At 40.5% G+C, this 25305-nt stretch overlaps 1 protein-coding gene across 1 annotated transcript in view; it reads left to right on the plus strand.

Moving 5' to 3' along the window:
- The window catches only part of RPA1 (replication protein A1), a 46427-nt gene that overhangs the window by 4336 nt on the left and 16786 nt on the right, over positions 1 to 25305 (plus strand). Inside the window, exons 3-6 of the mRNA XM_027519514.1 lie at positions 1592 to 1670; positions 2335 to 2443; positions 16063 to 16151; positions 23687 to 23779. Coding sequence (XP_027375315.1) covers positions 1592 to 1670; positions 2335 to 2443; positions 16063 to 16151; positions 23687 to 23779 — 370 coding nt within the window. The remainder of the gene's footprint in view (positions 1 to 1591; positions 1671 to 2334; positions 2444 to 16062; positions 16152 to 23686; positions 23780 to 25305) is intronic.

The following is a 25305-nucleotide window of genomic DNA, read 5'->3' on the forward strand; positions in this document are numbered from 1 at the left end:
ATCGTCACAAAATTAGTCCAGTCCATGTTGTAACTCTGAGAGAGAAACTGGGCTTTATTTTTCTGTTATGTTAGTCAGAGTTTGATCTCTGGAGGTTCCAATTTGAAGCTTTGCTTTTCTCTTCTTTCCACAATTGGTAGATACTGTATTGCTACCCATTTTTATTTAAGAAAAGTATCATTTCTGTTTTTGCTACAACATTGTTGTTATTCCCATTTCACAGATGATGAAACAGGCTCAGAGAGGAAGCAACTTGTCCAGTTTATACAGTAGAAAGCAGTAGAACCCTGATTTGTACCCAGGTGGTCTGACTCCAGAGCCCACCTGCTGAACCCCTGCTCTTGATTATCTCATCTTAGGAACAGCTTTCTAACCCAAGTTCAGTGCGTCATCATTCTGTTATTCATAAATCTTGCCTTTGTACCTGTCATTTTTTAGCCTTCTAGATAAAGTATTAGAATCTTATAACAAGAACACCTGCTACCTGTGAGCATCTGGAGATTATAGGATTCCTATAAACCCTTCAAAGTCAGTAGAGCCCAGAGTGAAATAATCTCTACATAATATAGAATGTGGGCTTTCCTGGTGGCTCAGCAGCAAAGAACCTGTCTGCCAATGCAGGAGACTTGGGTTCGATCCCTTGGTTGGGAAGATCCCCTGGAGAAGGAAAGGGCAACCAGCTCCAGTATTCTTGCCTGGAAAACCACAAGGAGAGAGGAACGTGGCGGACTAGTCTGGTTACAAAAGAGTCAGGCCTGACTTAGCGACTAAACAACAACAAAAACACACCATTACTTCTTCCTCCTTGGTGGTTCTGCCCTGGGGTTTGTCTTGCTCAGATCTGTCTCATATTTGGCTTCTGGAGCTCTCTACCCAAAAAAAATTCTTCATTAACCCTATCAGTCATTTAAGGAGTTCTCAAATTTTGCTGAGGATTTTCAAAATCAATAGGAGCAGAAATCTGGACCACGATTGCAGATTCTGAGTCAGTAGGCCCGATGGTTTATCTCTCTGTTGCTCCCAAACTCATTACCAGTCTTCTTAAGGCTGTTTTCGTATTTCATGTTCTTCGGAAAGCTGCCTCTGATTTTCTTCAAGCTGAAATAAATGTCTTGGCTCTGCTCGCATGTCATTATGGGCACACCTCTGCTATTCTCTGCCTCCATCTTCACCCCAATTGTAAGCCTCTTCAGGGGAAGGATTTCCCACCCCCCACCTCCCCACCCCCCGTTTTGTATTTTTGTCATGTTTCCTCAATAGTACCTTACCTATATTAGCTGCCTTGTTGTATGATGTTTTTTTTTTTAATTAAATTTTCAATCAAATTTGAATTAGGGGAGAGAGAATACAAGAGTATTGGTAACTTACTTTGTTTTTATCTGTGTTGTGTTTAATAATGTTAGTAGAGAGAGGTTGGTGGGAGAATCATCAAGTCCAATTTTCTTTTGCTTGGATTTAGGTGTCAAGAGAGTGGGCAAGCAGCTCTGTTTCTGTGGGACTAATGGCAAACCCACTCTCCTGCCGCTTAGGTTTACTTATCCCTGGGGACTGGGCAGACAATATGGCTAATGAATCGTGTTTTCTCTCCTAGAACATCCGTCCCATTACTACAGGGAATAGTCCACCCCGTTATCGACTGCTTATGAGTGATGGATTGAATACTCTATCTTGTACGTATGATGTATAAATCTAGGAGTTTGTATTTTAATAATGAAAGCGCACCCAGCAACCTGATTGCAATAATTGGAACATTCCAGAAGTCTACATTTGCTTGTCTGTGTCTTCAGTCAGACAGAATTGCAGCTGCCAGAAAGCATTCTAACAATAGACTGGGTCTAGTGGAAAGCTGCCACTTGGCTTAATTAATTTTCTCTAAGTGGTGCTCTGTGCTTCCTTTGATTAATTTCCCTTAGGATGATATTGACATTTAGTGGGTATGATGGGTTAGCTGTCCTATACTTGTCTTTTTGGGGTTTTATTTCTGCATTGGAAACTTTACAGGGAGAAAGAGAATTTGCAGAATATATACTTACTATCTCTAGTCACAAGGTGAAGGACCTATAAGAGATTTTTTTTTTAGTCTTTGTCATGAAACCTGAATGATTGAAAAGATAATTTGAGGCACTTCAGGAAATACTTAATTTCATCAAAGCACCAGGTGTTAAATGCACAGCAAATTATTACTGTTTTTTTACCTTACAGAGTCTGAGTAGTTTTAATTTCAGGAATGTCTTTTAAGGCGTTGTTTTATCTTTTGCTGGTACAAGTATGATCAGCTTTTAGACTGTCATGACTGAAATGTCTTAGAGACTAAAGCAATCTCTGTGCTTTCAGCATTCATGTTGGCAACACAGCTGAACCCTCTTGTTGAGGAAGAGCGATTGTCTAGCAACTGTATTTGCCAGATTAACCGATTTATTGTGAACACGCTGAAAGACGGAAGGTATGTGGTTTTGTTTTTTTTTTTTAGTATTTATTTATTTGGCTTCATCAGGTCTTAGTTGCAGCACCCGGGGTCTTTCATTGGGGTGCTCAGACTCCTCAGTTGTCGTGAGCAGGCTTAGTTGCTCTGTGGCATGTGGGATCTTAGTTCCCTAAGTAGGGGTCGAACCTGTGTGTCCTGGACCACCAGGGAAGTCCCTGTGGTATGTTTTTTTCCTGTTGTATTGTGTTGTAAAATGGGGGCTAATTTTATTTAAAATAGAAGTTTACTGGATGCCAAAATTCAATTAGGAATCAAAGAGACAGTGGTGAGCTGTCAGCCAGGAGTTCAGAGCTATTGAGTTCTGAACTCAGGCAACTGAAAACGGGACACCGACAGGACAGACGTATGGAACCAAACTGGAAATCTCAGAGCAGGAAATCGAAGCCGAATGTAGAACTCACATTTCTAATCTCTTCAGCAGCACTGATCCTAGGATTCTCTCTTGAAGTATCTTTTAATGAAAAAAGGGTCACTTTTTAGGGCAAAAGAAGATGCATTTCATTCTGTAACACTGCCCCTTTTCTGCAGTCTTGAATCTTTCATAGTAAACAGTTTCTTCAGCCAACAGAGAGTACTGTAGAGTACCTACATGATGCTCCATGCTATAGACACAGCGGTGAACAGAACTGTTAGTCACACCTGAGTAACCATTGCTGAAATACTTTTTTTGGTGGCATGCAGAGTCATACTTGCCAAATCTAGGGCAGTTTAAAAATTAAAACTGTGAGTTTCCTGGCAGTCTAGTGGTTGATGCTCGGTACTTTCACTGCCATGGTTCCAGGTTCAGTTTCTGATTAGGGAACTAGGATCCTTCATACTGTACGGTGTGGCCAAAAAATTTAAAAAAATAAAAAAGCCAAAGTAAATAAAAATAGTAGCATTATTGAATAAGTTATTGAATAAAGTAGGAATTCATACATCCTCACTGAATAAATGAATACATGAGGGGGAACAGAAAGCTTTTCTTACGATGGAATGCCATCTAAAAATGTAGATGGATTGACAGAATTAGAAAATCACCATTTGGCGACCGTCATACATGCAGGAAACATTTAATAGGTGCTGTGTAAGTTTCCTATGGCTGCTCTAGCAAAATACCACATGTTTGATAGTTTAAAACAAAGAAATGATTTCTGGAATAATTTCTGGAAGCCATGAGTTGACATCAGTTTCACTGGGCAGAGATCATGGTGTTGGCTGGGCTAGACTCCTCCTAGGAGGTCTATGGGAGAATCCATTCTTTGCCTCTTCCAGCTTCTGGTGGTGAATAGCATTCCTTGGCTTGTGGCTGCATCATACCAGTCTCCCTCCATGGTCACGTTACCCCTTCTGTCTGTACCAAGTCTGCCTCTACCTCCTCCTTTTTTTTTTTCTGACTGCACAGTGTGGTTTGTAGGATCTTAGTTGGCCAGTCAGGGATCGACTTTGTGCCCCCTACAGTGGAAGTGTGGAGTCCTAACTCTGGACCACCAGGGAACTCCATCTTCCCTCTTCTTAGAAGGATATATGTAGTTGCTTTTAGGGCCCATTGGACAATCTGGGATAAAATCGCCACTTCAGTCCTTAATTAAATCACACCTGCAGAGTCCCTTTTTGCCATAGAAGGTTCCAGGCGTTAGAATGTGGATGTATTTTTGTCGGGGGTGTTCATTCAGCTGACTGCAGATGCTGAAACAGGTAGTGAAAGTTTGATGAGGAACAAGTTATTTTTAGGGTTAAAGTATATCCCCCTGCCCCACACAGCATAATTATTAGTTGTAAAAGGAAAAGAAGCAATTTACAGCGGAGAAAACTGGCAGATGGCACCTTATTCCAGTTGTTGACATTAACTTTATCAATAATGGGGCAAAGAGAAGTCAGCATGTTACCTGATTGGATGCAATGAGAACATAGTGTCAGTTCAGTTCAGTTCAGACCTCAGTCATGTCCGACTCTGCGACCCCATGAACTGCTGCACGCCAGGCCTCCCTGTCCACCACCAGCTCCCGGAGTTCACTCAAACTCGTGTCCATTGAGTCAGTGATGCCATCCAACCGTCTCCTCTGTTGCCCCCTTCTCCTCCCACCTTCAGTCTTTCCCAGTATCAGAGTCTTTTCAAATGAGTCAGTTCTTCACATCAGGTGGCCAAAGGATTGGAGTTTCAGCTTCAGCATCAGTCCTTCCAATGAATATTCAGAACTGATCTCCCCTAGGATGGGCTGGTTGGATCTCCTTGCAGTCCAAGGGACTCTCAAGAGTCTTCTCCAACACCACAGTTGAAAAGTATCAATTCTTTGGTGCTCAGCTTTCTTTATAGTCCAACTCTCACATCCATACATGACTACTGGAAAAACCATAGCCTTGACTAGACGGACCTTTGTTGGCAAAGTAATGTCTCTGCTTTTGAAAATGCTATCTAGGTTGGTCATAACTTTCCTTCCAAGGAGGAAGCGTCTTTTAATTTCATGGCTGCAGTCACCATCTGCAGTGATTTTGGAGCCCCCAAAATAAAGTCTGACACTGTTTCCACTGTTTGCCCATCTATTTGCTGTGAAGTGATGGGGCCGTTTGCCATGATCTTAGTTTTCTGAATGTTGAGCTTTAAGCCAACTTTTTCACTCTCCTCTTTCACTTTCATCAAGAGGCTCTTTACTTCTTCACTTTCTGCCATAAGGGTGGTGTCATCTGCATATCTGAGGTTATTGATATTTCTCCCAGCAATCTTGATTCCAGCTTGTGCTTCATCCAGCCTAATATTTCTCAGGATGTACTCTGCATGTAAGTTAAATAAGCAGGGTGACAATATACAGCCTTGATATACTCCTTTTCCTATTTGGAACCAGTCTGTTGTTCCATGTCCAGTGCTAACTGTTGCTTCTTCACCTGCATACGGATTTCTCAGGAGGCAGGTCAGGTGGTCTGGTATTCCCTTCTCTTTCAGAATTTTCCAGTTTGTGGTGATCCACACAGTCAAAGGCTTTGGCATAGTCAATAAAACAGAAATAGATGTTTTTCTGGAACTCTCTTGCTTTTTTGATGATCCAATGGATGTTGGCAATTTGATCTCTGGTTCCTCTGCCTTTTCTAAATCCAGCTTGAACATCTGGAAGTTCATGGTTCACATATTGCTGAAGCCTGGCTTGGAGAATTTTGAGCATTACTTTGCTAGTGTGTGAGATGAGTGCAGTTGTGCAATAGTTTGAGCATTCTTTGGCATTGCCTTTCTTTAGGATTGGAATGAAAACTGACCTTTTCCAGTCCTGTTATATTATTGCCAAAGATGCATAATCTGTATCCAGTCACGAGGAAGCCTAGGGTAAATTGATGGACATTTTATAAAATAACTGATTTTCAAATTTCAAACATTGAAGAAGTCTAAAGAGATAGGGTAATTAAATATAACACGTGATCCTGGATCCTTACACTGTTAAGGGCATCATTAAGACAATTTATGAAACGTGAATGAATTCTGTGCATCAGGTAGAAGAATTCTTTGGTTTTCAAGTTCAATAACCAGGTCATGTCTCAATGTCAATTGTTCCTCTTTTTTTCTTTTCTGGTACGTGATGTACGCTCTTTCAGTCCACAATCAGTTCTTTCTGATGAAAAGTTTCTGTTGTTATTCCTTAATGACCTTTTCTATTTCATTTGAGCTCCAGTTTTCACTTATGTTGTGGATAACTTTGTTCTCCATATATGTCTTCAGATTGCTCTAGTCTTTTTTTTCTAAGGCATGCCTTGGCTTAAGATTTTCTAACACATCACGTAGTTTGGTCTTTGTTAGATATTGCTTCTGTTCTCTCTTGCCCCTTAACTTTTTTTTTAAAGATACACACACACACACAATCTTAGTTATTTTTTTCAGCTGTGCTGGGTCTTCATTGCTGCGCGAGCTCTTCTCTAGTTGTGGAGAGCAGGGGCTACTCTCTGGTTGTGCTCAGGCTTCTCACTGCGTTGGCTTCTCTTGTTATGGAGCATGGGCTCTGGGGCACTCAGGCTTCAGTAGTTGGGGCACGTGGGCTCAGTAGTTGCTGCTCCTGGGCTTCAGAGCACAAGCTCAGTAGTTGTGGTACTGGGGCTTAGTTGCTCTGAACATGGAATCTTTGCCGATCAGGGATCAAACCCGTGTCTCCTGCAATGGCAGGCATATACTTTACCACCGAGCCACCAAGGAAGCCCTCCCTTAACTTTTCAAGCTCTCTTTTTTTCTCAATCTCTTGTTTCTTCTCATCTTTTGACTTTTACTGAATTCTTAGTCTTATTTTGCAAGCCACACTTGGAAAGCATTCCCTTTCTTGGCTTATGCTTTTCTCTGGATTGGATTCTTAATTGTCTCTGCCCCCTCTGTTCCGTTTATTTTTATGTACTGTTGTGTGTTACATTGCTGCTGTGTTATTTCTTTTTATCTTATGCCTGCCAATGCAGGAGAGATAAGAGACTCAGGTTCAGTCCCTATCGGGAAGATCCCCTGGAGGAGGGCATGGCAACCCACTTCAGTGTTCTTGCCTGGAGAATCCCCATGGACAGAGGAGCCTGGTGGACTACAGTCGACAGAGACGCAAAGAGCCAGACTCGACTGAAGCGGCTTAGCATGCACACACACACATGCTTAATGTGGACAGCTCTGTCCAGACTTCATTTGCTCTGACGTAGTCTAGGCTAGGTCCATCTCCTTGCCAACCTCTTCACTTGGGACCTGTTATCTGCCACCCCGGGCTGCTGTGGATTGCTTGAGTGGTGCCTTCTATCCACTTTCTCTCCTCTAGAACGTGGGATAGGGGAGGGTGGGGAGCATTGCTGTGATTGAGTACAAAAACTCGAGCTCCATTCTCTCCCGTCGCGGGTGATGCCATGTGTTCCTTCCTACCACTGCTGAAAACTTGAGTGTGAATGTGCGACCAGGTTTATTCCTTATCTTATTGATGGTCACTGGTTTATTCCAACCAGGGCTTTAGCAGTCATCCTTATACATTTATCTTTACAAGCTCATGCTGTTACTTCATAAGAGTTGATTACAAGAATTAGAATTGTGGGGATCAGGAGACATCTGTTGTAGAAATTAAACCAATTAACATACTCTTGATCCTTGTATAAGAGGACCTGTTTTTGAATAGGCAACAGACAAGGGTTAGATTCCTGGTTCCCCATGGTGGGGGACTGGAGAGTTACTGCCATGGAGCACAGGGTTTCTTTTTAAGGTGGTAAAATGATCAGAAGTTAGGTCATGGTGATGCTTGCCCAACTCTGTAAATATATGAAAGACTGCTGAATTATATTTTTAAAAAATTTTATTTATTTTTGATTGAAGTATAATTGCTTTCTGGAGAAGGGAATGGCCTTCTCCAGATCCCTGTATGGGAGACAGGGATCAAGACCATCCCCAAGAAAAAGGAATGCAAAAAGCAAAATGGCTGTCTGGGGAGGCCTTACAAATATCTGTGAAAAGAAGAGAAGTGAAAAGCAAAGGAGAAAAGGAATGATACACGGATTTGAATGCAGAGTTCCAAAGAATAGCAAGGAGAGATAAGAAAACCTTTCTCTGTGATCAGTGCAAAGAAATAGAGGAAAACAATAGAATGGGAAAGATTAGAGATCTCTTCCAGAAAATTAGAGATACCAAGGGAACATTTCATGCAAAGATGGGCTCAATAAAGGACAGAAATGGTATGGACCTAACAGAAGCAGAAGACATTAAGAAGAGGTGGCAAGAATACACAGAAGAATTATACAAAAAAAATCTTCACAACCCAGATAATCACGACGGTGTGATCACTCACCTAGAGCCAGACATCCTGGAATGTGAAGTCAAGTGGGCCTTAGGAAGCATGATTACGAACAAAGCTAGTGGAGGTGATGGAATTCTAGTTGAGCTCTTTCAAATTCTAAACAATGATGCTGTGAAAATGCCGCACTCAATATGCCAGCAAATTTGGAAAACTCAGCAGTGGCCACAGGACTGGAAAAGGTCAGTTTTCTTTCCAATCCCTAAGAAAGGCAATGGCAAAGAATGCTCAAACCACTGCACAATTGCATTCATCTCACATGCTAGCAAAGTAATGCTCAAAATTCTCCAAGCCAGGCTTCAACAATACATGAACCATGAACTTCCAGATGTTCAAGCTGGATTTAGAAAAGGCAGAGGAACCAGAGATCAAATTGCCAACATCCATTGGATCATCGAAAAAGCAAGAGAGTTCCAGAAAAACATCTATTTCCGTTTTATTGACTATGCCAAAGCCTTTGACTGTGTGGATCACCACAAACTGGAAAATTCTGAAAGAGAAGGGAATACCAGACCACCTGACCTGCCTCCTGAGAAATCTGTATGCAGGTGAAGAAGCAACAGTTAGCACTGGACATGGAACAACAGACTGGTTCCAAATAGGAAAAGGAGTACATCAAGGCTGTATATTGTCACCCTGCTTATTTAACTTACATGCAGAGTACATCCTGAGAAATATTAGGCTGGATGAAGCACAAGCTGGAATCAAGATTGCTGGGAGAAATATCAATAACCTCAGATACACAGATGACACCACCCTTATGGCAGAAAGTGAAGAAGTAAAGAGCCTCTTGATGAAAGAGGAGAGTGAAAAAGTTGGCTTAAAGCTCAACATTCAGAAAACGAAGATCATGGCATCTGACCCTATCACTTCATGGCAAATAGATGGGGAAGCACTGACAGACTTTATTTTGGGGGCTCCAAAATCACTGCAGATGGTGACTGCAGCCATGAAATTAAAAGATGCTTACTCAAGAATAGCAAGAAGAGATAAGAAAGCCTTCTTCAGCAATCAATGCCAAGAAATAGAGGAAAACAACAGAATGGGAAAGACTAGGGATCTCTTCAAGAAAATCAGAGATACCAAAGGAACATTTCATGCAAAGATGGGCTCAATAAAGGACAGAAATGGTATGGACCTAACAGAAGCAGAAGATATTAAGAGATGGCAAGAATACACAGAAGAACTGTACAAAAAAGATCTTCACGACCCAGATAATCACAATGGTGTGATCACTGACCTAGAGCCAGACATCCTGGAATGTGAAGTCAAGTGGGCCTTAGAAAGCATCACAATGAACAAAGCTAGTGGAGGTGATGGAATTCCAGTTGAGCTATTCCAAATCCTGAAAGGTGATGCTGTGAAAGTGCTGCACTCAATATGCCAGCAAATTTGGAAAACTCAGCAGTGGCCACAGGACTGGAAAAGGTCAGTTTTCATTCCAATCCCAAAGAAAGGCAATGCCAAAGAATGCTCAAACTACCACACAATTGCACTCATCTCACACGCTAGTAAAGTAATGCTCAAAATTCTCCAAGCCAGGCTTCAGCAATATGTGAACCGTGAACTTCCTGATGTTCAAGCTGGTTTTAGAAAAGGCAGAGGAACCAGAGATCAAATTGTCAACATCCGGTGGATCATTGAAAAAGCAAGAGAGTTCCAGAAAAGCATAAATTTCTGCTTTATTGACTATGCCAAAGCCTTTGACTATGTGGATCACCATAAACTGTGGAAAACTCTGAAAGAGATGGGAATACCAGACCACCTGATCTGCCTCTTGAGAATGTGTATGCAGGTCAGGAAGCAACAGTTAGAACTGGACATGGAACAACAGACTGGTTCCAAATAGGAAAGGGAGTTCGTCAAGGCTGTATATTGTCACCCTGCTTATTTAACTTATATGCAGAGTACATCATGAGAAACACTGGACTGGAAGAAACACAAGCTGGAATCAGGATTGCTGGGAGAAATATCAATAACCTCAGATATGCAGATGACACCACCCTTATGGTAGAAAGTGAAGAGGAACTAAAAGCCTCTTGATGAAAGTGAAAGAGGAGAGTGAAAAAGTTGGCTTAAAGCTCAACATTCAGAAAGCGAAGATCATGGTATCCGGTCCCATCACTTCATGGGAAATAGATGGGGAAACAGTGGAAACAGTGTCAGACTTTATTTTGGGGGGCTCCAAAATCACTGCAGATGGTGACTGCAGCCATGAAATTAAAAGACGCTTACTCCTTGGAAGGAAAGTTATGACCAACCTAGATAGCATATTCAAAAGCAGAGACATTACTTTGCCAACAAAGGTCCATCTAGTCAAGGCTATGGTTTTTCCTGTGGTCATGTATGGATGTGAGAGTTGGACTGTGAAGAAGGCTGAGCGCCGAAGAATGGATGCTTTTGAACTGTGGTGTTGGAGAAGACTCTTGAGAGTCCCTTGGACTGCAGGGAGATCCAACCAGTCCATTCTAAAGGAGATCAGCCCTGGGATTTCTTTGGAAGGAATGATGCTAAAGCTGAAACTCCAGTACTTTGGCCACCTCATGTGAAGAGTTGACTCATTGGAAAAGACTCTGATGCTGGGAGGGATTGGGGGCAAGAGGAGAAGGGGACGACAGAGGATGAGATGGCTGGGTGGCATCACTGACTCGATGGACATGAGTCTGAGTGAACTCCGGGAGTTGGTGATGGACAGGGAGGCCTGGCGTGCTGCGATTCATGGGGTCACAAAGAGTCGGACACAACTGAACGACTGATCTGATCTGATCTACTCCTTGGAAGCAAAGTTATGACCAACCTAGACAGCATATTAGAAAGCAGAGACATTACTTTGCCAACAAAGGTCCATCTACTCAAGGCTATGGTTTTTACAGTAGACATGTATGGATGTGAGAGTTGAACTATAAGAAAGCTGAGCGCTGAAAAATTGATACTTTTGAACTGTGGTATTGGAGAAGATTCTTGAGAGTCCCTTGGACTGCAAGGAGATTCAACCAGTCCATCCTAATCAGTCCTGAATGTTCATTGGAAGGACTGATGCTGAAGCTGAAACTCCAGTACTTTGGCCACCTGATGCGAAGCGCTGACTCGTTTGAAAAGACCCTGATGATGGGAAAAATTGAAGGTGGGAGGAGAAGGGGATGACAGAGGATGAGATGTTTGGATAGCATCACCAACTCAGTGGACATGAGTTTGGGTAAACTCTGGGAGTTGGTGATGGACAGGGAGGCCTGGCGTGCTGCAATTCATGGGGTCGCAAAGAGTCGGACAGGACTGAGTGACTGAACTGAATTGTGTTGGTTTCTGCCATATATCAACATGAATCAGCCATAGGTATACTTGTGTCCCCTCCCTCCTGACCCTCCCTCCCACCTCCCACCCCTGAATTATACTTTTAAAGGGTGAATTTTATGGTATATGAGTTATATTTCAACAAACCTGTTTTTAGGGCAAAAAAATAACCATTTCCCCTTAACCTTGTTGGCATATTATACTAGGTATTACAGATTTTTAAAAAATAATTGCTAATCATTTTAATTTAAAATATAATAAATTCTCCTGTTTGTGAGGTCAAGTATCTTTTCATATATTTATTGATATTTGTAGTTCTTCTCTGAATAGCATTTGATTATATACTTTGTCTTTTATGTGTGTGCTGAGGGTAGGGTAGGGGGAAGCTTTTTATGAATGAGGGATATCAACTAATTCTTTTATCTCACTTTATCATAGTCTGTTTATGCTGTCTTATGATAAGGAGTTGATAAGTTTTTTAAAATATAGTTAGTTTTATCCATTTTTTTCTTTATGGCTTCTGAATTTTGCTTAGGAAGCTTCCTGACTGGGTTATAAAAACATTTCTTTGCTTCAGACACTTGGGTGAATTTTTTTAAGTAGACGTCAGTTCATCTAAGATTTTAGTTTGTTTCTGCTTTTTAGTTTTAAAGGCACTTGGCTTATTTTAAGTTATTTAAGGTTTGGGTTTTTGTTATTATTGAAGTATAGTTGATTTATAGTATTAGTTTCAGGTGTACAACATAGTGATTTAATATGAGGTTTACTTTTATATGGGATATAAAGAAAGAATTTAGCTTAGTTTTTCCCAAATGGATGGTGCATATCATGGGAGGTCTACAGGAAGGAGTTTATTCTGAGTATGATGGGAAGCTATAGACTTTTGAGCGGCAGTGTGTGTGATCTGATAGTCCATTCTAAAGGAGATCAGTCCTGGGTGTTCTTTGGAAGGAATGATGCTAAAGCTGAAACTCAGGCCACCTCATGCAAAGAGTTGAGTCATTGGAAAAGACCCTGATGCTGGGAGGGATTGGGGGCAGGAGGAGAAGGGGACGACAGAGGATGAGATGGTTGGATGGCATCACCGACTCGATGGACATGAGTTTGGGTGGACTGCAGGAGTTGGTGATGGACAGGGAGGCCTGGTGTGCTACGATTCAAGGGGTCGCAAAGAGTCGGACACAACTGAGCAACTGAACTGAACTGATTTAAATATTTTAAAGTATCCAAGAGATGATTTTGATAGCTATGTGGAGAATTGGTGGTTGGTGACAAAAGTAGATAGAGGCTGCTGCTGCTGCTAAGTCGCTTCAGTCGTGTCCGACTCCGTGCGACCCCATAGACGGCAGCCCACTAGGCTTCTCTGTCCCTGGGGGTCTCCAGGCAAGAAGACTGGAGTGGGTTGCCATTTCCTTCTCCAGTGCATGAAAGTGAAAAGTGAAAGTGAAGTCGCTCAGTCGTGTCTGACTCTTAGCGACCCCATGTACTGCAGCCTACCAGGCTCCTCCGTCCATGGGATTTTCCAGGCAAGAGTACTGGAGTGGGGTGCCATTGCCTTTTCCGAGATAGAGGCTAGTATTCCATTTATCTTGCTCTGTTCTGTTGATCATCTTTTACATCTATCTGTTTGTCTAGTCCTGTGTTTGTGCCAGAGTTGGTTTTTCTCTTTCTTTTTCTCTACCTTTTTTGTGACATCTTCTTGACATATAATTCATATACCACACAATTCATCTATTTAAAGTGTAAAATAGTTTTTGTTATACTCAGAGATGTCCAGCCATCACCACAATTAATTTTAGAATATTTTGTTACCCACCAAATAAACCCTGCACCCTTTAGCTATCACCCCCAAACACCCCATCCTCCCAACCCTAGACAACCGTGCATCTACTTTCTTTCTCTATAGGATTTGCTTATTTTGAACATTTCATAGAAATGAGACCTTGTAATATGTGGTCCCTTGTGGCTGAGAAGTCCCTAGTATATATTTTTAAAAGGTAGTAGTTCTTTTTTAAAAACTCTTATTTTAGTGCCTAAATATTCTGTCACTGTTCAGTATGCAAGTATTCGTGTGTGTGTGTGAATAATTTATCTGTATCAGGATCCAAAGGGAAGCGCACACTGCAGTCGGTTGGTAGTTCTTTTAAGTCTCTATGAGTGTAGGTTCCTCCTCCATCTCTTTTTCTTCCCTGAGTGTTTATTTGTTGAAGAAACCAGGTCATTTGTCCTTTATCCTCATGCTGTTTCCCACAGTCTCAGTTTTGCTGATTATATCTGTATAAAGTTGTAATGTGTCCTTGTCATCTGTGTTTTCTCCAAGTTGGTATTGTGTGTATTCTTTTCATGTGCTGCTGGATTTATCTTACTAATATTTTATTTAGGATGTATGTATATTACAGAATAAAGTTAGTAGTTTGTTTTTTTTAGGTTTTGGTATTGGGATAATACCAAATGATTAACAAGACTTCTGTTTTTTTCTGTGTTCTGGAGTAATTTGGATAATTTTGGAAGGTGTTAAATATCCACCACTAAATACCTATCAGAGTTTTTAAATAGTGAATCTGTATGTGATATTCAGGAACAGATAGTTTCAAGCTTATTTTATTGAAGTAATATAGCCTTGATATGAAAACCTGCTAAAGGTTGCACGAACTGATGAGTTATATGTGAAAATGTAAAATACAGCAGACCATTTAAAGAATACATCACAATGAGTTTGGGCTTGCTGTTGTTTAACTACTACTCCAGACTGACTACCTTTTTTTTTTTTTGCTGTGCTGTACAGCATGTGGGATCTTAGTTCTATGACCAGGAATTGAACCTGTGCTCCCTGCAGTGGACGAATGGAGTCCTAACCACTAGCCTGTCAGGGACATTCCCCGTCTGATCTTTTTAATGTCCATCGAGACTGTGCTAATTCTGGCCCCGTCAGTTCTTCTGTTTTTCTCCCTGCCTCCAGTTGTGTTCCCCTCAAAGTCTTTCATACTGCAGTTCTTTTTAAAATACGAACATAGGAGAAGGCACTGGCAACCCACTCCAGTATTCTTGCCTGGAGAATCCCACGAGACAGGAGCCTGGCGGGCTACAGTCCATGGGGTTGCAAGAGTTGAACACAACTTAGCAACTAAACTGCCAACCACCACCACTACCACAACTAGAGAAAAGCCCGAGCAGCAATGAAGACTCAGCACAGCCACAAAATAAATAAATACAATTAAATTTAAAAAGATTTAAAAATACGAACATGATCATGGCATTCCTGTTCAGGCACATATTGAGAACCGCTGTGGACCAGTTGCTGAGGTGAACCCTGGAGGATGCCTGCCATGACTGAAAGGGCAGCTTAGTAGGAGTACAACATAGTCAATAATGAATATACAAGTAAAATATATATGTGAGTAAATAATCAATAATGAACATGCAGTTAACCCAGATATTAATCATTGTCAACCTGTATTAATTAAACCTGAGAGATGTGATCTGAAGGAAGGAAAAGATGGCTGTAGAAAAGAGTACAGCCGAAGACTGATCTAAAGCAAAGATTAAAGAGGCCTCTCTTAAAGACCTGATGTTTGAAATGAATATTAGATGAAGCAGAACGAGAGACCCTCACAATCAGAAAGAGGCACGTACAGAGCCCTGTGGCAGGAGAGAGCATGATACACACCAGGACCTAGAAGGAGACAGATGGTGGAGGGCAAGGTGCCAGGAAAGCAAGATCAGCTGGAGAGAGAGGTGTGAAGCCAGAGCTGGCCGAGCCTCATCGGCTATGTGGAAAGGTTTCTAACTTGTGGTCGTTGGTCCTTGAGAAGTTACCGAGAGGTTTTAATCAGAATGAAAGATGGACAAAGAACTGAAAGTTCTTAATTAATTGTAATCACATGAAAAATATCTCTGGGGACTTCCCTGGTGGTCCAGTGGTTAAGGCTTCGCCTTCCAGTGGAGGGGTACAGGTTCAGTCCCTGGTTGGGGAATCGAGATCCCACGTGGCTTGTGGCCGAGGAACCAAAACAAAAAACATGTGACATTGTAATGAATTCAACAAAGACTTTAAAGTACTAAAAAAACACCTTAAAAAAGAGTAAAAAAAAAAATCTACAGTCATATTGGTTTTCACAGGGAAAGGGCAATTGTTCAGATAAGTATATGTTTCTAAAAACAGATCATCTCTTGTTGTGCCACATATTGTCGGATTTAGTAATCTAAATTCTTATCATGTCATTTGCTCCTTGAGATATGGTATGTAGTAAGGACTCTGCATTTTAATTAAGGAACTAGATGGGAAACGAGAACCCTGCAATCATAAAAGGCCTTGATAATGATGCAGTGAAAGATTAAGGGAAATATTTATGTAAGAATTGATATCATATACTTCTCAAGTTATTCAGTAATGAAAAACAGTTGACAAAGGGAAATAGTTTTTATCACTGTGATTATTGGGGGAAAGCTTTTAAAGTAGCTTGTCATTTTAAGGGCTTCTGAATTTATTTTTTCTAACATGTTTCTATTCCTTTGCCTTTGTAGGAGAGTGGTTATTTTGATGGAGTTAGAAGTTTTGAAATCAGCTGAAGCAGTTGGATCAAAGATTGGCAACCCAGTGCCTTATAATGAAGGTAAAATGTTTTTTATAGGTTGTAGCACTCAGCTGAATACCTCTTAATAGATCTGGAATACTTCCTTTTGCTATAGTTTCATTTGTTCCTCTATGGGGGGGTCTTACTCTAGGAAAGAGTAACAGGTTACTCTTTCAGATTTTTTTTTTAATACTGAAAAAATGATGGTAGGACTCTGTAAAGGAAAACCTCTCCTCTGTTTTTCTCTGCATGCAACAATCATACATATTTCTGGCTGTGACCAGATATGTGGGTTTTTTCCTCTCTAATAAGCCATTCTCCAGTTCTCTATGGACATCAGCTGGGTCTCCTACAATTCAGTTTAGTTCTGACACTGGGTATCTGGAGTTAGCATCAGATCTCCCAGGGTAAGGGCTCAGGCCCACCAGACTGCCTTATCCCCGCCTCCACCCCTCCCCCCACCGCTGCTCCCTTCAGTCGAAAGTCCTGCTTGTTACCTGTGCTTCTGACCAGCTGGCTGTAAATTGTAGATTCCTCCAATTCCCTCTTCTGATTCAATTAGATTAATTTTTAAGTTGTATTTGTTAATTTTTGGCACGGCTGGGTCTTCGTGCTGTGCGTGGGTTTTCTCTGACTGCAGCTAGCGGAGGCTACTCTCTGGTTGTGGTGCTTGGGCTTTTCTTTGCAGTGGCTTCTCCTGTCGTGGAGCACAGGCTCTGGGGCTTGTGGGCTTCGGTAGTTGCGGTGCATCAGCTCAGTAGTTGCAGCACACGGGCTTGATTGCTCCACAGCATGTGGGATCTTCCCTGATCAGGGATTGAACCCGTGTCTCCTGTATTGGCAGGCAGATTCTTTACCACTGAGCCACCAGGGAAGCCCTCAGTTATAATAATTTGCTACAGTGGCTTCCAGAACTCAGAGAAACAGTTTACTTACTTTGTTGTTGTTCAATCACTCAGTTGTATCTGACTCTTTGTGACCCGTAACAGGCTTCCCTCTCCTTCACTATCTGGGAGTTTGCTCAAACTCATGTCCATTGAATCGGTGATGCCATCCAATCATCTCATCCTTGGTCATCGCCTTCTCCTCCTGCCTTCAATCTTTCCCAGCTTCAGGTTCTGTTCCAGTGAGTTGGCTCTTTGCATCAAGTAGCCAAAGTTTTGGAGCTTCAGCATCAGTCCTTCCAATGAATATTGGAAGGGGTTGATTTCCTTTAGGATTGACTGGTTTGATCTCCTTGCTATCCAAGGGACTCTTAAGAATCCTCTCTAGCACCACAGTTCGAAAGCATCAATTCTTTGACCCTCAGCCTTCTTTATGGTCCGACTCACATCTGTGCATGACTACTGGAAAAACCATAGCTTTGACTATACAGACCTTTGTTGGTAAAATGATGTCTCTGCTTTTTAATAGCATCAGTATCAGTTCTTGGTCTCTTTTAATCAGTTAATTTTTTTTTTCCATATTATCAAGAATATTTTTCTGCTTTGTGTGCCTGATAATCTTGGAATGAATTCAGGCATTGTGATTCATACTCTGTTGGGTGCTGGAAACTTGTATTCTTGAATTTTTTTCAGGGATACAGTTAAATTATTTGGAAACAGTTTTATCTTTTGGGGTGTTGCTTTTAAAATCTGTTAGATGGGATCAGAGAGTGGCATTTATTCTGGGTCTGGTTATTCATAGTACAGAGGCAAGACCCGTTAGCGTATCCTACTCGATGCCCCATGAATGTGAAGTTTTCCATTCTGCCTGTTAGGTACAGGTGCTATTTCTAGCTTGTTGTAAGCACCAGACACTGATCCCTGAGGTCTTCTCAGATGGTTCTTTCTTTCCCTGGCTTCCGATAGTTTCCACACACAGATCAGCCAACCAGTACTCTGCCGACTCCTCGAGGGGAACCTTCCATCGTCTCTGGAGGTCTTTCTTCATCCTGAGAACCCTCCATGTCTTGATTCCCCACATGCTCAATTCCATCTCCTTAACTCGGTTCTTCCATGCCCACTTCCTGTGTCACAGCCTGGAAACCCTCAGGGCTTCCAGTAATCTGGTGCAGTCACACTCACCTTGTTTGTTTCCTGTCTCAGAATTATTGTCCTTTGTTGCTTAATGTCCAGTATCCTGAGAATCATTTGTCTCATAAATACTTTGCCTTCTTTTTGGTTATTTTTGGTGGGAGGGTCATCTTGGTCTCTGTTATTCTGTCATGTCCTGTACATAGTTGTAAAAGTCAAATAGTTTTGCGAGTGTGTTCTTTGAAGCAAAACCAAAAAAGCATTTCCCTCCCCAGCTGTTCTTTGTCCTCTGGCTCCTATCCAGGGGCAGTTTATTTCAAATCTTAGAGCTGTTTCTCTGCTTTGTGTTCACGTGTTTGTCCATTAAAACTTGTATACTTTTCAAAGTTGAAATATTAAGATAGACATATTTTTTTAAAATAAACATTTTTGTTTTAAATTTTGAGTAGATAATACAGTTACATCTTTTAGAAGGCAAAACTCTAAAATTAAGTATTTAGAGAAATCTTACTCCTGCCCCTGCCTCCTCTTGTCTTGTTCGTACTCACTGCTGCCCTCTGTAGGTAACCAAATTCAGTGGTTTCTTTTTGTCCTTCAAGGGTTTTCTTAATGAAAATACAACCAAAAAAAAGAAAATATAACCAAGTACGTAAATTACGTATTTTCACTCATAATCCACTTTGCTTACACCAAAGGTAGGATTAAAAAAAAACAACACTGAACAGCTAGACAAGTATGTACACTATGTTGTCTCTCTTTTTTTCAGTCCTGTTTTTGTTTTTTAATTTCAGCTTAGAGATATTTTCATATATATACTTAAAGATCTTCCTCCTTTTTATTTATTTATTTATTAACAGTATAGCATATTGTGTTGTGTGACTGTTGCATAGTTTAAGCAGCCTTTTGTTGATGGGCAGTTGGGTGTTTCCATACTCTGGCTATTAAAACAGTGCTGCAGCAGCTAACTTTATACATATGCAGGTATATGGGCAGAGGGGCTTTGATTGTTAAAGGTGAGATTGTTGGATCCGTGGATAAATGCCTTTGTGGTAGGTAGATATGCTTGCGTTCCCTTCATAGGATAGCATTATTTTGCATTCCCACCAACAGTATGTGAAAATACATGTTTCTTCACAGCTATGCCAACAGAGTATGTTGTTAATCTTTTGATTTTTTTTTTTAATCAATCTGATAGATGAAAACTCAGATCTCAGTGTAGTGTTTAATTTGTATTGTGAGCAGTATGAGCATCCTTTTAAATGTTTAAGGGCTCTTTATTCTCTGAACTGTTGTGTTGTCCATTTTTCTTTTGAGTTGTTTATCTTTTTCTTCTCAATTTTTAAGAGATCTTTAAAAAAAATAGAATTAGTCCTTCGTCTCTGATACAAGTTACAGTGTCTTTCAGACTTTGCTTGTGGTGGTTTTTTTTGCTGTGCAGCAGTTTTCTTTTGTTTTTATGAACTTGGATTTTGCAGTTTTTTAAGACTTTGGACTTTTGAGGTGCAGTTGGAAAGATCTTCCCCACGCCAGTTACAAAGGCAGTCACCCGTGTTTTATTCTAGTACTGCTGAGATTTTATTGTTTGTATTTGAATCATCCATGCTGCTTCTCTCTTACAGTTGTGATGTCTTTATTTGTGGTGTTTTGGGCTTCACTTTCGCATAATTTGCAATTTGTCTCTTTCCCCTAGCTTCACTAAAGATGCAGTCTGTATATGGGATGTTAGTTTATGGTAACAGCATTCATTCTTCTCGTCACTCTGTGTGATTTTTAGGAGAAGGGAAGGCTTGGGACTTGGTCATCACCATGCTTCTTTCAGAAGTGGAGCCTTCTAGATTTTAATTTTTACCTATACCAAACGTATTAATTTGGTTATTTACATTGGAAAAGGGAAGCTGCAGCCTATTCAGGTAAAATTTCAAGATGTTAAATAGGAACAGCACAGTTGTTTTGCAATAGTAAAGTGTTTTTAAAACGAGCATGTAGGTTGTCTTATTCCCAGCTTTTAGGAAGGCAAGCCAAGACAAAGCAATACTTAGCATTTCTATGAAATCTCTGGATGCTGTAGGCTTGAGGGAGAGGTGATTTGCCCAACTTACTACCTTTGGCCGGATTTCTTATGTTTTTTATGTTGTATTTAATTGACTGGCTGCTTTGAACATGTTGTCTTTCAGGGGCAGAGTATTTGAGGTAAAGATGGAGTTGAAAGGGGTGAAGGATAATCACCCCTTGGGGAGAGGACCTAGGAGTATGGGAAGCACTCCTTTGTCCAGTGCTCAGTCGCACTGGCTCGTCTTTCTTTAGGCTCTGTTAAAGTGCAGAGGAATGAGGCAGAGATTTTGCTGCTCAAGAGTATTTGCTATTGAATTTCATTGTAACTAGATCAATAACACATTGTTACTTGGGCCATCATGAAATAGCTTTGTTACAGTGACTACTACCTTATGGGTGTATTTCACAGAAATGGTTTCTAATTGTTTATTGGAAAGCAAAGAGACTATTATTAGTGAGTAGAGAACTAAAGTTAGATTTGTATCCTCCCAGCACCTAACCCAGACTTGTAACATGTCAGGTGACCAGTAAAATTAACTCATGAGACCCAGTCCAGAATTAGGCAGAGGAATTCCAAAAGGTGCACTGAAATCGTCTCATGGTACTAGTACCACATTAAGGAAAGAGTGAAGATGCTTAGAGAATTTTTAAAGCATGAGAAGTAAAATTCAAACACAGCTCATGTTTCATTCAATATTGGGTTGGATGGTTTTAAATATCCTGTCTTTACCATTATGTATTTTTTTAAATCAGTATGTATATTAGTCTTGTGTACCTGCACTGTTTCTAACCATAATATCTTACTTAAGACTTAAATTTCTTAATATGTTGCTTAGTTATTAGTGTCACTCATTACTGAAAGATACTAGTTGGAATTTTTTTCCAGCCTGACTCTGTTTATTTTCTATCAACAAGAAATTGTATTTATTGGATTGACTCTTCCTTATATTATTTGTGGTTATTGTTAAGAAAGTAATTACTGGTAGAATCTGAGGTTTTTGTTAATCTGTATACTCTATTGTCTGTTGTCTGATTTTTCTCAGCTGTTATTTTACTATTAGTGGCTTTTTGTAACTACTGGATATTGTAGTTATTAGTTATGTTCTTTATAATTATATTTCTGCCTGCCAGAATTGGTTGTTTAGGGTTAAAAATTAACTGGATGGTAGTGAAGTTGATTAGATCTAGTCACACAGACCTGGGTTCAGGACAGGGTTCTGCCTCTTCCTAGCTGTGTGACTCTGGGCAAGTTACTTGACCACTTAAACCCACTTTTCTCATCTGTTAATTGGGTGCAATAGTACTGTTATATAGAGGGCTTAAGAGTAAGTGGAATAATGCACTTAACCTTGTACCTGGTGCATTAAGTAAGCATTCAAAAAATTGTAGCTATTATGAACTTGTCTATCACAGGGCCTAATTGGAGTCTTATTAAAATATACTAAAGTTCATTGACTCTAAGAATCCAATGGTTATAAAACTATGCTATTATATACTACTAAAAAGAAATTTTAACATTAATTTTAACCCATATGTTAAAATGTTTTAAAATACTGATCTCACAACAGGTAAATAGATAAACATTTTAAAAAAATTGTGGTAAAATACACATAACATAAAATCTACATCTTAGTCATTTTTAAGTGTATCATTAATGACATTCAGTCCAGTCACATTTGTGCAGCCACCACTTCTATCCACCTCCAGAACTCTTCCATCATCCCAAACTGAAACACTGTACCCATTAAACAATCACTCCCCACTCCCACCAGTCTCTGGTAACCACCATTCTACTACAGTAGGCATAAAAGTTAGTTACATTTTGATAGAAATTAACATAAGAGATTGGCAAGATCCTGTGACCATGTCCTATTTAGCAAGATGCTTGGAGAAGCAGGCACGGTGGCGAGGAAGGGACTTGGGAGCGTTGATGTGTTTGAGGCTGTGGGAGCACTGGGGGGACTAGGCTGGAATACAGAAGGGCTGGTGTATCTTCATGGTTCCATCTTTAACTGTTTAAATTATTTGGTTCGTTTGAATAAAATTTCCCGAAGCAGGTAAAAATGCAGATTAATTTCTTCCCAGTTATTTGGACTCAGTACTGTTTGTGGAGCAATTCATCTTTTCCCTACTAATTTAAAGGAAAGTTCACTGTAGAATTTCAGAATGTTCCTTCGTAAGACACACTGTCAAAGGAGAACAGTTCTCCCGTGCAATCTCTTGTGACACTGGAAGTTTAGAGGTAATGGAAAAGCTGAAAAGCAGACACAAAAATTCATTGTCGATAATCTTGGCTCTTTTTTCTATGTAAATAAGGCCTCTCAATTCTCTCCATAGGAAGAACTAAAGAGTTCTGTTTAACCCTTTTAATTTGATGCTAAATTTGTTTTACTCTAATGGCGCAGTTAACTCTCATTTAGTGGTACCAGTTAGGAGTGATATGAGCAGAAGGAAGTAAAATCAGTGCGCAGTGTGCCCATTTGCATTAAGGCCTCGGAAAACCAGTGGGGAACAGGGATGGAAGAAGCAGAGGCAAGGCGGCAGGCAGGGAGCTATTCCAGGGGTGCTCGCCGCGTGTCTGTTCTTACGGCTCTCTAGGAAATGTTTTGAGCTGCACTTGTGTGCCGCAAGCATTCTTGGTGATCAGCCCAGATTAGGTTTAACTTCTGCTTTTAGTGCCACTCACAAAGGCCACATCAAATTCCATAAATTTTTTTTTAATTAGCGTATTTTAAGATTCTTCAGTTTCATCAACGTTTGTAGAAAGGATGAGGGCCAAATAAATACTCTGATGGCATGGCCTTTTTTATTTCCTGTTTGAGAGACATGTTTGTTTCCCCTCCTTTTTCCTTTTAATCTCCGTCTCCCTGACACACCTGCTTCTGAACTCCATCCTCATCTCTCCTGCTGTGACAGTTCACTCGCGCTTCACGGTACCTAAGGCACTTTCAACTCTTATTTTCCACCAACTGTCAGTTGCAAAATAAGGTTGCTTTGTTTGGAAGGGAAAGGGTAGAATCCTTTCTGAATGTCTTCTTTCCCTTTGAAGCAGGAGCACTTCAGAGACAATTGAACTGCTTTTAGGTTTTTGTTACCACCCAGCTTTTTCTTCTGATAGATCCTGCCGTGAACACAGTTCTGTTGATAACATCGATTTGTTGCTATGGAAATAGTGGTAATGTCACCGATTCAGCCCAGTGACTTTACTTCAGGTTCACGCAGGAGAAATGGGCAAGGCTTTAGGGGAGAACCTCATTAAAACTGAAAGCCATCAATTATAAGCAGGTGAAAGGTAAATGGAGCCAACCTTTTAGGTAATGAAAACAAAAGTGAACCCCCAGCACTTTCGCTGCATGCAGTAAAGTGCCCCAGCATGAATTCTGACCCAGGAGAGTCTTTGACAAAAATCACAAATTTACACTTTCTCAGAATATTTCTTCTGCTTAAGTTTAAATCTCTTAATCCAAATTATTGGCACTAAAATGGTCTTTCCCTTTTGATCATCAGGACACGGACAGCAGCCAGTAGTTCCTCCTCCTGTCTCAGCAGCCAGTCCACCAACCAGCAGGCCCCAGCAACAGAATGGGAGCCCAGGAATGGGTAAGGCTGCCACCCAAGGACGCGTGCTGATTGTGTGCGGCAGGCTTTTGAGTGATGATTTGAAATTTAATCTGGGACTAAAGGGAGTTTTCACAATGCTGCACATGACAGTTGCTTCTTGCAAAGAATAATTCCAATTTTCATTGTCAAGTGTGTGATTGAAAAAAATGATTAAAGACAGTCTTTGAAAGATACTTAATATGCTTTTCTTTAAAAAAAAAAATCAAAATGATACACTATTCTCTGTTAATAATTTATCTGGTAGTTTCTCACTTAACATCCTCTTGACTATGTGAATTACATAACTTTTAAATTCTCGCCTTTTAACTCTCCAGGATCCACTTACTCATTTGGTTTGTCTTGCTCCAGGTTTCCCGTTTGGGGCTCTTGGGAGTATTTATCTTAGCTTGAAGACAGTATCGTTTATGTTGGTCATAGGTCTTGCTTCTGTCTCGTGGATGAGAAATAGTTTCTTCTTTCTGACTTTCTCTTCAGCAGGTCCTGAGAGACTATAATGGAATCACTTTGTTTACTCTCTGGCCTCTCCTTTAGGAACCTCTTCGTGTGGGATGTCACCAGTGAAAATTATGATTTGTAGAATTTGGTTGGAATTTATTTTTAGAGTTTCTTTTTTCTGTCACAGCTTCACACACACTTCCTCCCTTCCCCTCCCCTCAATGATGAGTTTCTATTCCTCAGTGCTAAGGTTCTACAAAAAAAAAGCAGGGTTAAGACGTCACTAGCATTTCTGTGAAACTTTCAGGAGGTATGTCTTTTTCCCCACTAGTCTTTGATGTTTTTATCTGCCTTGTAATAGCTATCTTCTAGCCATCTCCTTTTACAAGTGGATCTATTTATATATAGCTGTCAAATTATGTACTGTTGGAGGGAGACGAGGAAATAGATTATCTAAAATGGTAAGTACCCCCAAAATATTCACTTTATTAGGCTGAAATACAAATAGTATGTTATTCTTCTCCCCACTCTCTGACCCCTGACAGATTTATCCTTGTGTCTGTCTTTGGCTTATATTGAGATCCATTAAAAAAAAAAAAATCAGTTAACGGTCTCTAAACACGTAACTGGATGCCGAAAGGAAAAGGACTGGAAGTGTATTGAGGGGGAATGGCCAGCATGCAAACTGGATGTGTATGTGTTTTTATAATTGAGTATTGTATACCAGATCGATATTCTACACGTACACATAAGATGTTCTACAGAGAGCCTGTGCTTCCTCGACTTACCTTGAGGTAATTGTTACTGCTGTGTGTGTGAGTCGTCTCTTGACTCCCGAGTTAGAAAATTTTAAGATCTGGGACAGTTTATGTCTATTTTTTTACCGAATGCTACAAGTACCCAGAATAGTGTGGTGCTTGCTGTGGAAACTCAGTAAATAAATTCTGAATATGGAAGATACACATTTCTACCCGGATGCCATGTTGAAGAAATATTTTGATATAGAAGATATGAAATCATTGGACTAAATTATTGCTTCTGAACTTGGAGGTTGAATCTTAATAGAAACA

The sequence above is a fragment of the Bos indicus x Bos taurus genome, chromosome 19, assembly GCF_003369695.1.
Source record: "Bos indicus x Bos taurus breed Angus x Brahman F1 hybrid chromosome 19, Bos_hybrid_MaternalHap_v2.0, whole genome shotgun sequence".
Lineage (NCBI taxonomy): Eukaryota > Metazoa > Chordata > Mammalia > Artiodactyla > Bovidae > Bos > Bos indicus x Bos taurus.